The sequence below is a fragment of the Microtus oregoni genome, unplaced genomic scaffold (genome assembly GCF_018167655.1).
Source record: "Microtus oregoni isolate MIOR12 unplaced genomic scaffold, Mior012 000000F_ref0000247, whole genome shotgun sequence".
NCBI classification, from domain to species: Eukaryota; Metazoa; Chordata; class Mammalia; order Rodentia; family Cricetidae; genus Microtus; species Microtus oregoni.
In genome coordinates, this window is record NW_024543059.1 from 12982954 (window position 1) to 12996974 (window position 14021).

Here is a 14021-nt window from a genome sequence, read left to right on the forward strand (position 1 = left end):
TAACCGAGAGAAGAATGTCTCAAGATGCTGACTTGGGAAGAAGGCTCTAAGCTTGCCCTGAGATCCCACGGTCGAAAGAAGCGAGTAATCTGTGACACCCAACTATCCCAGACTAAACAGTGACAGACACAGGAATGAAGTTTACAAAAAGTGGCAAACTGGGGGGATGGGACTACAAGGCATCAGCATCTATCAAGCTCCGAATTCTCACTAACTTACAGCCAAAGTCATTAACATTTTGCTCAGATCTTCCCTGAGCCTATGAGAACCTTTGGCCCATCTGTTACTTGCAACAGAGGCGGGCAGGGTCTTCTCTGACTTGAATCGTTCTCCATGTATTCCTGACAGCTTGGACCTTACATATTTAGAAGGTGTCACGTGCTACAAACTAATTTATAATTCCCATACTGATGCTAAGTCACACTGGCTTCATTTTTTATAATTTCTTAAGTTCTTTCGGGGGACTGGGAGAAGGTGGAGAAAGGAAATGGCTATAATTAAGACATAAGTATGAATTTTTCAAAGAATGCATTATAATGACTTAATTTTTTTTAAAAAAAAGTTTTCCATTTAATATCACGCTGTACTCCTTTATTTCTGCATAGTTGGCATTTGTCGTGGGTTATTTTTCCTGATACTTTGTATCATGTTTTAGGTGAGTTTAATCTTCCTCCATAAAGTCCTTACAGTCCTTAGTCTCACAGTGTATAGTAAAGTCACATAACAGCCCACTTCTCTATTACATATTATATATATCGTAATAATATATATTTTGCTATAATTATATATTAATACAATATGCTCTATTATTATAATAATATCTAAAGCATAGATATTATTTTTATACTTGTCACTGTCTGTGATTTTTGGAGGAAAAAAGGAAAACCACAGGAGTAAACACAAGGGATCTCAGTCCATCAGCTGTAAAACTGCCTAGTCCCTCCCCCACTGGTTATCAGAGTCCTGGCATTTCCCAGGATGCTGTGCTATGGAGGAAGGGTCAAGGAGGACCCCCCACCCCCACCCCGTCTCTAGGCGGAGGTTTCATGCTGCCCTGACAGCTTAGGACCCACTTTGCAGAAGAGACTGAAGCAGAGAGGTCAAAGGTGGGGCCACACCCAGAGCAGCACTGCCTAGTGGCACCACTGAAATCAAAACCACATTTCACACAGAGCTCCTGGTGTGCTTCTCTTCCCCGTGAAGATGGAGCTAATACAAAGAAACCGCTTTCCCTGCACCCGCCCCCCCAACTGGCTTGTTGAGGACAGGTGTCTGAGCCCAGCTTGTCAGGACTCTAAAAGCCCTGATAACAAAACTACTGTTATTTGTTTTTAATTGAACATCTGGATTTAATAATCTTGATAGTAAAGCTATCCTTACATATTGAGATATTTTGAAAAATCAATGTCAGATGTATCAACGAAGTTAAAATGTTGGTATGATTTTCAATTTGCAGAGATTAATTCTTGTTTTCAAAAATTAAACACAAAAGAAGCTTTTCTTCTTAGGGTCTTAACATTTCAAGAAATTATCTCTTGAGTAGAAAATAGGGCCATCCTGGAGGAAGGCTGGCCTGGTCCAACACACATTAAAGAGGCTACTATCCCAGGCCACTGCCTGGAGCTGGGCTTCCTGCACCTGCCCTGCCGACCACACCCAGGCCTCTCTCTCTGGTCTGGGTAGGCTAATGATTAGAACAAGGCTCTGCTCAAAGGCCCAAGTCAAAGGGGAGGAAGCTGAGGAGTGGACCCAGCTCTGCCAACAGTGAATCTACTCTGCAGGTAGGTGACCGGGGGACATGGCAAGGGACGGATTCTGCCACCCTCTGTTGGCATGTTACAGTCCATCATGCCAAACCAGTAATGCTCTTCTAAATTATTTCATCTGCATATATGATTCTGAAAGCCTCACAGTTGCGCACAGATAAAACAGCTCATCTGAGTTCACCCTGGCAGAAAAGCATTTGCTGTGCAGCTGCTGAAACAGATGGGCACAGCATCCTAGATTCCCGAGCGATTAATCAGCTGCTATCTATCGGAAAAGCCGTGCCCCAGAAATCCTTCTCTCCAAGACACACGAGCACAGTTACTTTGGCCCTGAAGTAGCGACCAAGGCCCACCTTCGGTGCATTTTGACTTCTGGCCCCTAGAGGGAGCCTGTTAATCACATCGCATTTCCTTCCTCGCCAGGCCCAGACTGATGTGAGTCAAGCCAGGGCTGAGAAGCACGAAGGTCCCGCCTTCCAGACTGGGCACCCCACACTCATCTTTGAACATTCTGTATTTCCACTCCAGGTAGCAACCCTTACGGTAGGAGGTTTTCTCACGTGGCAGGACAGCTCACTTCGCACCAGTCAAAGGCTCAAACAGCCTTACCTTTTCCATGTCCAGAAACTCCTCATCCAGCTTCGTTCCTTCGGCACCGCTAATTTTTTCACTAAACAGCTGCAAAAAACAAACACAAGTGCTTTCTCTCACTGAAGGGAGTAAAACACAACACCGTGGAAGTATCTTGGCTCTGTTGTTTCAATTTTAAACTAGGTCCTTTCTGGAAACCATTAGGGGCCGACAAGACAGTAAAGGGTCTTGCCGGGCAGACCGGGTGGCATGCGCTCTAGCCCCAGAGCCTATGTAAAGAGGGAAGGGGGGAAGCAACCCCACTAAGTTGTTTCCAGACTTCTCCGTGTGCACTGTGGTGTGCACGCACACACGCACACAGAACCAGAGCCACCCAGCTGACACAACACACAGGAGAGTCCCATCAGCTGACCATGCCCCCAATCCCGAGAACCTAAGCCCCAAAACAGTGCTGTTTTAAACCACTAAGTCTGGGGTGTTTCACAGGAGAATCCACTTGCCAGGGGTTCTCTTTTCAGACTGAGGACAGAGGTCAGACAGCCTCATCCCAACCCTTAATATGAGACATGACCCTCAGAAGACTACACGAGACTATGCTCTACAGCAACAGCGGGAAACAAAATCACCTCGAGTACTGGTTCCTAACCCTGGAGGTAACATCTGAGTCTCTAATGGAAGTTATACAATCTCTGGCCTTTGAGCTTGTTGCCATGGGAGACTGCAAAAAGTGGCCGCCCGGCTTTGTAGTTCTCCCATTCTGCCTCTGTTTCCTTTGGTCAAAAGATGGAGTCTGAGCTGTGCTGTGGGCTTCAGATACTCCAGCAGCGGTTCTCAGCCTGTGGGTCATGACCCTCTAATATTACAAATCTACCCGGCATATCAGATATCTACATTACAATTCATAACTAGCAAAATTAGTTATGAACCAGCAATGAAAATGATTTTATGGTTGGGGTCACTGCATCATGAGGAGCTGTATTAAAGGGTCCCAGTGTTAGGAAGATCGAGAACCTCTTAAAGCAGACACTTCCAGGCATTCTCTGAGATCCACAGTGATCAAGGCCCGGGCCAGCCTGTAGGAGAATGACCACATGGGGGAGCAGAGCCATCACAGACATCACCCCTTGTTTGGGGTGAGCCTCGTATGCAGTAATAGGTGACTGGCATGCAACTAGAGAATCCCACACACCGCTTCTGATCGTATCACTTTTATTAGCACTGAGAATTAGTCCTGACCCCTCCTCAGTCAGTAGTCAGTTCTCCTTGGCTGTTACCAGTACACTGGCTCTGTCAGAAAGCATGGCGGGACATACAGAAAGGGAGAAAGGGAGTATTTCTGCTTTTTTTGTTTTGTTTTGTTTTTCGAGACAGGGTTTCTCTGTAGCTTTCGAGGAACCTGTCCTGGAACTAGCTCTTGTAGACCAGGCTGGCCTCGAACTCACAGAGATCCGCCTGCCTCTGCTTCCCGAGTGCTGGGATTAAAGGCGTGCGTCACCACCGCACAGCGTATTTCTACTTTTGAGACCAGAAATGAATGTGATTCCCATTCCTTTCTCATCTGGAAATAGATAGTGCCTGGTTTTGTTTTCAGTCGCAGGTTAGAGCTGTAACAATTCGCTTGCTTTACCTGACTCCTCCCAGGACACTTAGCTATTCTGAGACATTAAATAGGAATGCACACATGACCTTAGATATTTAAGACACTTGACCACTGAATGAGAACTTCTCCCACAGACTTGGGTATGTGAACATGTAGGGTCCTGGTTGGCAATGCTGTTTGGGCAATGCCTTGCTGGAGGAAGTATATCACTGGGGTGGGCTTTGAGAGTTCATAGCCTCAAACCACCTCCAGATTGCTCTCTCTGCTCCACATTTGTGATCTCTCTTGCTCCAGCCACTGCAGCCATTCCTCCCCTGCTGCTAGGAACTTGCCAGAACCATAAGCCAAGCCAAACCCTTCCTTCTATAAGTTACCTGAGTCCCGGGGTGCTCTATCCCGGGAACAGAACAGTGACAACTACAGTCACTTCATCACTGAACAGCCTTGAGCAGTCAGCACCTGCTGTGTGCTTAGCACCCCGGCAAATACACCCCACCCGCCACATAAACATCCTACAGCTCACCTAGCCTCACTGTAGGGAAACCCTGCCAGACTCTAAATATTGATATTCAAGCAAACCTAAGTTGGGAAGGTCTTTAATTCCAGCATTTAAGAAGCAGGGTATTTTCTGTGAATTCCAGGCCAGCCAAGACTACATAGTGAGCCATAGGTAGATGATAGATTAGATAGATAGATAGATAGATAGATAGATAGACAGACAGACAGACAGATGCATACATACATATACTACCTGTGGAATGCAGCAAAAGTCATTTAAAGATTAAACACAAAAAAAAGTACTTTAATGATGGAGGAAGGTCATTGGTTAAATAAAAAGAAACTGCTTGGCCCTCATTGGTTAGAAGATAGGTGGGAGGAGTAAACAGAACAGAACGCTGGGAGGAAGAGGAAGTGAGCTCAGATTCCACAGCTCTCCTCTCGGGAGCAGATGCCTCAGAGAGACGCCCTGCTCCCAGCTCCCAGGCAGACGCACGTGATGAAGCTCCGACCCAGGATGGACATAGGCTAGAATCTTCCCGGTAAGCGCACCTAGGGGTGCAACACAGATGATTAGAAATGGGCTAAATTAATATGTGAGAATTAGCCTAGAAGAGGCTAGATAGAAATGAGCCAAGCAGTGATGAAATGAATACAGTTTTTGTGTTGTTATTTCGGGCATAAGCTAGCCAGGCAGCTGGGGTGCTGGGGACGCAGCCCCGCCGCCCCTATTTACTACAAATGGCGCCCAACGTGATGGACTAAACCCACTTAAAAAACCTGAGAAGGCTTAAAAATAAGGGAGAGAGAGTTTAACACAGATTTTTGCTGTTTGTTGGTGGCATGCTGTAGAGAGATTTCCTGATTTGGCAACAGCAGCAGAAAAAATGCTGTGTCATTTTAAAGCGCAGCTTCTTGGGGCTGTGCTGCCAGCGTGAACTCTGGCTTTAAAGCATTTGTGGCACTCTGCTTGCTAGAGGCAAGCAAGCGCTCTCATCTAAGAGAAGCTTCCTGACTCAGCTTTAGCTGCAAAACCCTGCAGCTCATTAAGAGGTCCTGCCACGAAACACTTAAAAGGTGTTGACGAAAAGCTGAACGCATGCTTTTCGGTTTTCAGCCGTAGCAGGAAAAAAGCTGCACCATTTAAAAATGCCGGCTTTCTGGGCTGTCCTGCCAGGGCAAACTCTGACTCTTTTACGCAGGCGGTTTGCAAGCACAGGCTGCTGAAGCTCGCTTGCTGGCAGGGACCTTGAAATGCCATAGAGTTGTGGCAGTAAACATGGCTACAGCCAGTACATCAGCCGTGAGGCTGGAAAGCTAAGGAATGGGCTGGATCCAGCCGGCAAAGTCATGCCTTTAGTCCTACTGAGATTGCTTGGTAAATTAAAGACTCATGTGGTCAGAAAAAGAGAGATATACAGTAAAGAGAGATTCAAAGACAGAGAAAATTTCTGAATGGTTTAAAGTGTGCTAAAAAATATATGCAGACTAAACGTTAAAATTCTTAAAGTAAAAAACAAAAAAAGGAAGAGAGTTGTTGTGTGTGGTAGTACACACCTTTAATCCCAACACTTGGAAGGCAGAGGGAGATTGACCTCTGTGACTTCAAGGTGTGGTAGCACACGCCTTTAATCCCAGTGTCTAGAAGGCAGAGACAAACAGATCTCTGTGAGTTCAAGGTGTAGTAGTGTACACCTTTAATCCCGAATGCCTGGGAGGCAGAGACAGGCGGATCTCTGAGAGTTCAAAGACAGCCTGATCTACAGAGTTATTCTAGGTCAAAGATACAGAGAACCTGTCTCAAAAAGCAAAAAGTTAAAAGTAAAAATAAACAAAATAGAGGTTAAAATAAAGCGCACAAAGATGGAAAATAGAGAATTTTGATACTGTATGCTATTATGCTCTCTTTGAATTGTTTGAATGCTGAGGAAGGAGCAACAGATGCTAAAAGATATTTATTTATAAATGCTGCTGAACTAATCCAACATAGATATTTTGATGCCTTGACTTTGAAATTTGGATCTAAGGACATGATGCTTTGGAAAGGAGTTTCTTATTTTGTTTTCACAGAGGATGAGACCCTGTTCATTTCTTCTATTCCGATTTGGTATGAAGGACCACACCCTCCTGAAGGGTTGGTGTGAACACCTTCAGAAAATTGCTTTGCTCAACTGCCAACTGAGATGAAACTAGCACACAGGTTATACCATGAAAGACCTAATTAACGATGCCCCCATTCAGCAGGAAGCAGTTTGGAGAGAAAAAACTGCACCCATGTTCCCAAAATATTGTTTATAAATGTTCTTTTACATTTAAAGGGGAATATGATATAGGTATGAATAATTTGCATTGGTATGGATTTTAAGGTCAATTTTGTTATATGTATATGTATTTTTGATCTTGAATAAGGTGTGATTGTGTAGTTCATTTTTAAAATGTAATGCATAATTAGGAAATATAGGTTGTTGATGGATAATAAATAATAGTCAAGTTTGTAGTCATGTTACTTAGATTTTCTAGTTATATAGAGATATATTTCAGATAGGCATTCTTCATATCTCTCAAAGGCTACAGAATATGGCATTTAAAATATTTTAATAACTTAGGACTTTTCATGACAATGAGACATGTCTGCGCCTGGCGGCACCAATCTACTTCGAGAGGAAGATGGGCATCGAAGAGGATCGTTATGGAGTTTGATAGCCATTTGGGCAAGAAACTGCTCTTGCCTGGACTATTGCATAAACTGGACACAGAGAAGCCACAGAGAGAGGACTACTGAACTTGCCTAAAGGTGAGATGATCTTTCGGGGTTCCTGATTCATGAAAGAGTCTGCGAGACATTCTTCAGGACAAGCAGATAGTGACTGCCTTTGAAATTTCCTGCTTTGTGGAAATGTCTGCTGGAAACTATGGGCCTGTAGGCCGAAGATGGATGCCCCAACGGTACAGAGGAACTTTGGGTGACTGTACAGGCAGCGAGATGTCTCTGTCATTTCTAGAGTTTTAAAAGTTGCTTTTTTCTTGTTTGCTTAGGTAATATTGTATCTTTCTGGAGTCTGATGGAGTTAAGAATAGTTAGTTATAGTTATAGTTTTCCTTAGTTATGATAAAGATTATTGTAACTTTTACTTGATAACTGTTTCGTTATATGTAATTTTGCAATGTTAAAGTTAAAGCGTTTTTTTTGTTGTTGTTTAAACCGAAAAAGGGGAAATGATGGAGGAAGGTCATTGGTTAAATAAAAAGAAACTGCTTGGCCCTCATTGGTTAGAAGATAGGTGGGAGGAGTAAACAGAACAGAACGCTGGGAGGAAGAGGAAGTGAGCTCAGATTCCACAGCTCTCCTCTCGGGAGCAGACGCCTCAGAGAGACGCCCTGCTCCCAGCTCCCAGGCAGACGCACGTGATGAAGCTCCGACCCAGGATGGACATAGGCTAGAATCTTCCCGGTAAGCGCACCTAGGGGTGCAACACAGATGATTAGAAATGGGCTAAATTAATATGTGAGAATTAGCCTAGAAGAGGCTAGATAGAAATGGGCCAAGCAGTGATTAAATGAATACAGTTTTTGTGTTGTTATTTCGGGCATAAGCTAGCCAGGCAGCCGGGGTGCTGGGGATGCAGCCCCGCTGCCCCTATTTACTACACTTTATTTTTTTTTTTTTTTTTTTGGATTTTTCGAGACAGGGTTTCTCCGTAGCTTTTGGTTCCTTTCCTGGAACTAGCTCTTGTAGACCAGGCTGGCCTCGAACTCACAGAGATCCACCTGCCTCTGCCTCCCGAGTGCTGGGATTAAAGGCGTGCGCCACCACCGCCCGGCTTTTACTACACTTTAAATCAATGTAAGTCAACAAAACTACAGTACTGCAACCTAATGTTTCAAACTTTATCTAATGGCCCAAGCTAGGTAGTCTGCCAAAAGGTACCAATGTAGTTTGTTAGAAACACTGTGATCAAGGCATAGATAGCCACATAACACACCAAGACAGTAGACATCCATGACAGACAGATGTAGATATAGTATGTTAGAAACACCATGATCAAGGCATAGATAGCCACATAACACACCAAGACACACTGAAACAGCACATGTCCATGACAGACAGATGTAGATATAGTACGTTAGAAACACCATGGTCAAGGCATAGACAGACACATAACACACTGAGACAGCACACGTCCATGGCAGACAGATGTAGAACTTGTCACTAGGAGCCAGATCGAATGAAGCAAAGGATAGAAGGAGGATCCCAGGCTGGATGTCCTGCACCAGGAAGGATGTGGTATTTCTGGAGGAGGGAAGAATAGACAAAGCCATGACATTAATTTATCTAGTACGAAGGAAGAACTATTAACGTGACTATACTAAAGACTAACCCCAAAGAAGAAGGGCCAGATGACCAGGTGGGCAGGTCACACAGGTGGGTCACAGAGATGGGTCACACGGGCAGGTCACACAGATGGGCTGGTCACACAGGTGGGCAGGTCACACAGGTAGGCAGGTCACATAGGTGGGCAGGTCACACAGGTAGGTTACACAGGCAGGTCACACAGGTGGGTGGGTCACATTGGCAGACAGGTCACACAGGTAGGTAGGTCACACAGGTGGGCAGGTCACACAGGCAGGCGGGTCACATAGGTGGGCAGGTCACACAGGTAGGTTACACAGGCAGGTCACACAGGTGGGCGGGTCACATTGGCAGACAGGTCACACAGGTAGGTAGGTTACACAGGTGGGCAGGTCACACAGGCAGGCGGGTCACACAGGCAGACAAGTCACACACGCAGGTCATACAGGCAGGTCACAGAGGCAGGCAGGTCACAGAGGCAGGCAGGTCACAGAGGCGGGTCACAGAGGCGGGTCACACAGGCAGGCGGGTCACACAGGCAGGCGGGTCACACAGGCAGACAAGTCACACACGCAAGTCACACAGGCAGGTCACAGTGGCAGGCAGGTCACAGAGGCGGGTCACACAGGCGGGTCATGTGCCACTCCTAACCATGGGCAGTGCAGAGTTTAAGCAGGTTAAGTACAGGAACAGATCTGAATTTCAGAATTACAGTCGAGTGGATCATAGGGAAGGCCCCTGAGGAAGAATCTGACGGCAGGGCAATCCAAGAGCCGACAGATACCGATGTAGATCTGTTGAAGGGACAGTTCTGGAATTCCAGTCTCATGTGTCCCCACCACAAATCACATATCTCACCGGGCTCACTATCGAACACTGTAACCCTGCCAACCAGACCTGCCTCAGGAGGCCCGGGGCCATCACCAGATGGAACCGTGCCCAGCTCCAACTTGGCAGCGCCAGTCATATCAGAAATAGGAAAACGAAAGCTGCTTTCCAGGACCAGAACAGAGCAGTGGCACTGGGGAAGGGATGGACCTGGGACACCAAAGCTGGGGGTGGGGGCTCCGGGGTTCCTTCTATCCGCATGCATGAGGGGCTAACGGTCAATATCACCACAGCCTCGGCGCCCTCTGTGCATAATACGTTTTCAGAGAAATCTGACTTCTCCATTCCTTCCATTTTTTAAAAAAAAAATGATTTATTTTTATTTTGAATTGGGGGGGGGCAGGTTCTGAGTCCAGAAAAGAGCATTGGGTCCCCTGGAGCTGGAGAGCTGGCGTGGGAGCTGAGAACCGAACTCAGGTCCTCTGCAAGGGCACTGCTCACAGAAGTGAACCATCTCTCCAGGCTCTGCTTCTTCATTTTCTATAAGACTAAATAGCAATAAAACCAAAATCTCAGGAATATACATACATATATATAATATCAGCCAAACTTCTATGTAGATACTTTTGAAATTGCTCCTGCATCATTTTCCCAGTGTGTGTCTGAAGCCAGAGCTCTGTGGAGAGGAGGGCAGGAGAAAAGCTCTAGGCTACATAACCTCAGACAGGAAAAACACAAATTAAAAAGATTTCTTACAAAAACACATTCAGGGGCTTTTAAACAGGCACTTCCAGACGTGCAAGGGACATGTGGGACAGACAGTGTTTGTCATCTAATGCAAAGGTTAAGCCTCCTCCTCGGTGCTCTGGAGACACCCTGGCCTCCCCCGGGTGCACACCCTCCCTACTGCCTCCCTGTCTTTACTTTGTGCCATTTAGCTGCCATGTGCTGCTTCCATCGGCTCAGAAAACATGGCAAGATTGGACGCATCACTAGCAGGGACGATGAACAAGAGGGGTGTATGAGCTTCTAACTGTGAACTTAAAGCTATCTGTGGAGGCACTGGGGCAGCGGAGGCTGAGGGGCCAGGAATGGAAGGTAAGAAACAGCACAGGGGAGAGGGTAGGGGGTGTTCAAGGGGTGGCCTGTTGGTGCTTCTTAGTTTGGGGGGAGGGTTCCTGTCTAGTCCCACAGGCTAGAAAGTGGGAGCAGAAAGCTCCAGCCTGGAATAAGCAGCCATCTCTCTCCCCGTGAGGTTAGAGAGCACACCGTAACCAAGGAAACCAGGATCTAAGAGGCCAAAATTCCGGGAAAAGAGGAAACGCGTAAAGAAGCGACCCTGACAGGCTGTTCCCTTTTGTCTCGGAGCTTGGAGTGTGTCCTCCCTGGCGCCGAGGCGAGGCTTAAAGCAAACAGTACAAGGACAGGGCTAAAGGCTAACCATCTAGGCAGAGATTTCGCTACCACAGCCATGGGGCGACAAAAACCGGAGCTGAGCATTGCCCAATGAGACAGGATGGTAAAGGGGATGGGAAAAGAGGTGTCTCCTCAAAATGTATATACCAAATCACTAATGTCCAGTGTGGTCATATTAGAAGATGGGGTCATGGGGGTGAGTGGGTCAGGATGAGGTGCTAATTGTGTAAAACCTCTCGGGCTGGGATCTGTATCTCCGTTAGGAAACCCCAAAAACCCTCTCCTCTCCAACCACAGGCGCACACAGAGAGCTGGCTCTTGTGAGCCATGAGGCAGCCCCCAGCCAAACACTTCACCTGCCTTTGCTAGGACTCCACAGGCCACAAAACTCAACCCCACTGTGTGCTAATCTAGCTGCGGCAGCCCAGGTACACTAAGACCATATCTAAACGGGTAAAAAGGCATATGACAATATTCCACCTTTGCCATTATGGTGGCAATGCAAATCACACTGTGATGAGATGCCGCTAAATCGCTATCAGGATGGCTAAAATCCCTTTAAGACATGAATATCAGTACAAGTGTTTCCTGCGATTAACGGAGCAACTAGAACGCTCACGCATCACCAGCAGGATTACACATTACCTGAACAGCTTTGGAAACAGTTTGGAAGCATCTACCGGAGATGTGTATATAAATCCACAGATCGCTACACCCTGTGACTCAGCAGCTCCCCACTTAGGAACTCACAACAGAAACTCCCATACAATCAGCAGTGTTTAAAATACTTAGCTCAGAAACAAGGCCAATGTGGACACGTGAAAGGACAGTTGCTGTGTCTGCAATACGACACAACACACGTGTTTGTGGACACAAGATCTCAGGCCACGAGTCAACTGCAAGCAAATGTCTGCTCAAGGGTGTGCACTGTGTTGTCTAGCTTTCATGGGGACTTGACACAAGCTAGGGTCATGTGGGAAGAAGGAATCTTAATAGAGAAAATGCCTCCATTGACCTGTAGGCAAGACTGCATGCAGTTCCTTTTCTTAGCTGACTGGATGTCAGAAGGACCAGCTCACTGTGGTGGAGCCACCTCTGGACTGCTGGGTTCTGTAAGAATAGAGGCTGAGCAAGCCATGAGGAGCAAGACAGTAAGCAGCATCCCTCCATGGCCTCTGCACCAGCTCCTGCCTCCAGGTTCCTCCCTTGTTCGAGGCCCTGTCCTGACTTCTCTGGCGGTCGGACTGTGATATGTGGAATTGAAGCTAAAAACCCTTTCCTTCCAAATTGTTTTTGGCTGTAGTGTTTTCTCACAGCAACAGAAGCCCTAACTAAGACAGAAATGTGAGCTGAGTCATGAGGCGTCACTTTAACAGATACAATTGTGTGTTATTGGAAGGACTGTGGTAGCCTTTTAGCTTTGGGCTAGAAGGCTGTTGGGAGCTTAGAGCCCAGTGTACTGTTCTATGTGGCAGGTGGGAAGAGGAAAAAAGCTGAGAGAAAAGCAGATGGTGGCGGCCTGGATTGTGACGTTTCAGATACAAGTTTGAGCCAGGTGGTGGTGGCGCATGCCTTTAATCCCAGTACTCAGGAGGCAGAGGCAGGTGTATCTCTGTGAGTTCGAGGCCAGCCTGGTCTACAGAGCAAGTTCCAGGACAGCCAGGACTAGACAGAGAAACCTTGTCTTGAAAAATAAAACAAAACACATAAAAAATAAGAAGTTTGAAAGTCCCTTAAATACTTTATCAGGGCCATTTAATATTTTGAATTAGAAATCCGTGGTGTCTGGTTGATCACCTGGAGGTGAAAAGTCAGCTGTGATTAACTAGAGCCCAGAACCACTAAAATAAAACTTGTTTTTCTGAGACACCTGATACCGTCAGCTGGGACGGAAGACTCAGTTTTGATTAAGAGACAGCCAGCGTCAATGAGTCAAAATTCTCTGAGATGTAGGCCTGGCAAGGGCAACGAGTGGGTCCCAGGCATCAAGCACAGGCTTCTAACACTTGAGTTTTGGTTCTCATTTGATTTGATGTGACCATGACCTCGTTCTTCCCCTTTGGAGCAAGATAATGTGTTACGTTTATTTATTTTACAGGAGCTCACAGTTAAGAGACTTCAGAATTTTACAGAGATTTTGGATATTTATTAGAGAAATGAAAAACACTTTGGGTGTTTCAAAGAAACTTTAAAGACTTTGGAATGTTTATTTTTATTGATGTGGATGTATTTTTTCATATTTTATTCACCAGCTATAATCTGTTTTTGTCATTACTCCAGTGTTGAAGATATTAATAATCTAGCCTGTAGCAGCCCCCTTAAATTGGTTTTTATGATTTAGATACTCCTCCATTAATATTTGACCAATATTTAACTTTCTGACACTGAAGTGCCACATTCATCTTTTTTATCAATTATTTCATTGTTTTTACTGTGCTATGCATTTTTCTCTGCTCACATCCCTTCCTCCCTTCTCCCCTCTACCGTGACTCCCACGCTCCCAATTTACTCAGGAGATCTTGTCTTTTTCTACTTCCCATGTAGATTAGATCCATGTATGTCTCTCTAAGGTCCTCGTTGTTGTCTAGGTTCTCTGGGGCTGTGGACTGCAGGCTGGTTTTTCTTTGCTTTATGTCTAAAAGCTACTTATGAGTGAGTATATATTATATTTGTCTTTCTGGGCCTGGGTTACTTCACTCATTATGGTTTTTTTTCTAGATTCATTCACTTGCCTGCAAATTTCAAGATGTCATTATTTTTTTTTACCACTGTGTAATACTCCAATGTGTAAATGTACCACATTTTCCTTATCATTCTTTGATTGAGGGAAATCTAGGATGTTTCCAGGTTCTGGTTATTATGAATAATTTTGCTATGAATATATTTGTTCACATGTCCTTGTGGCATGACTGAGCATCTTTTGGGTATATACCCAAAAGTGGTATTACTGGGTCTTGAGGTAGATTGTTCC

At 45.6% G+C, this 14021-nt stretch overlaps 1 protein-coding gene across 2 annotated transcripts in view; it reads right to left on the minus strand.

Moving 5' to 3' along the window:
- The window catches only part of Sh3gl3 (SH3 domain containing GRB2 like 3, endophilin A3), a 100496-nt gene that overhangs the window by 34572 nt on the left and 51903 nt on the right, over nucleotides 1-14021 (minus strand). The window contains exon 2 of one of the 2 annotated variants that reach the window (XM_041657196.1): nucleotides 2376-2444. In XM_041657196.1, coding sequence (XP_041513130.1) covers nucleotides 2376-2444 — 69 coding nt within the window. Of the gene's footprint in view, nucleotides 1-2375; nucleotides 2445-14021 lie in introns of those variants that run through there. The other variant, XM_041657204.1, reaches the window with a different exon arrangement.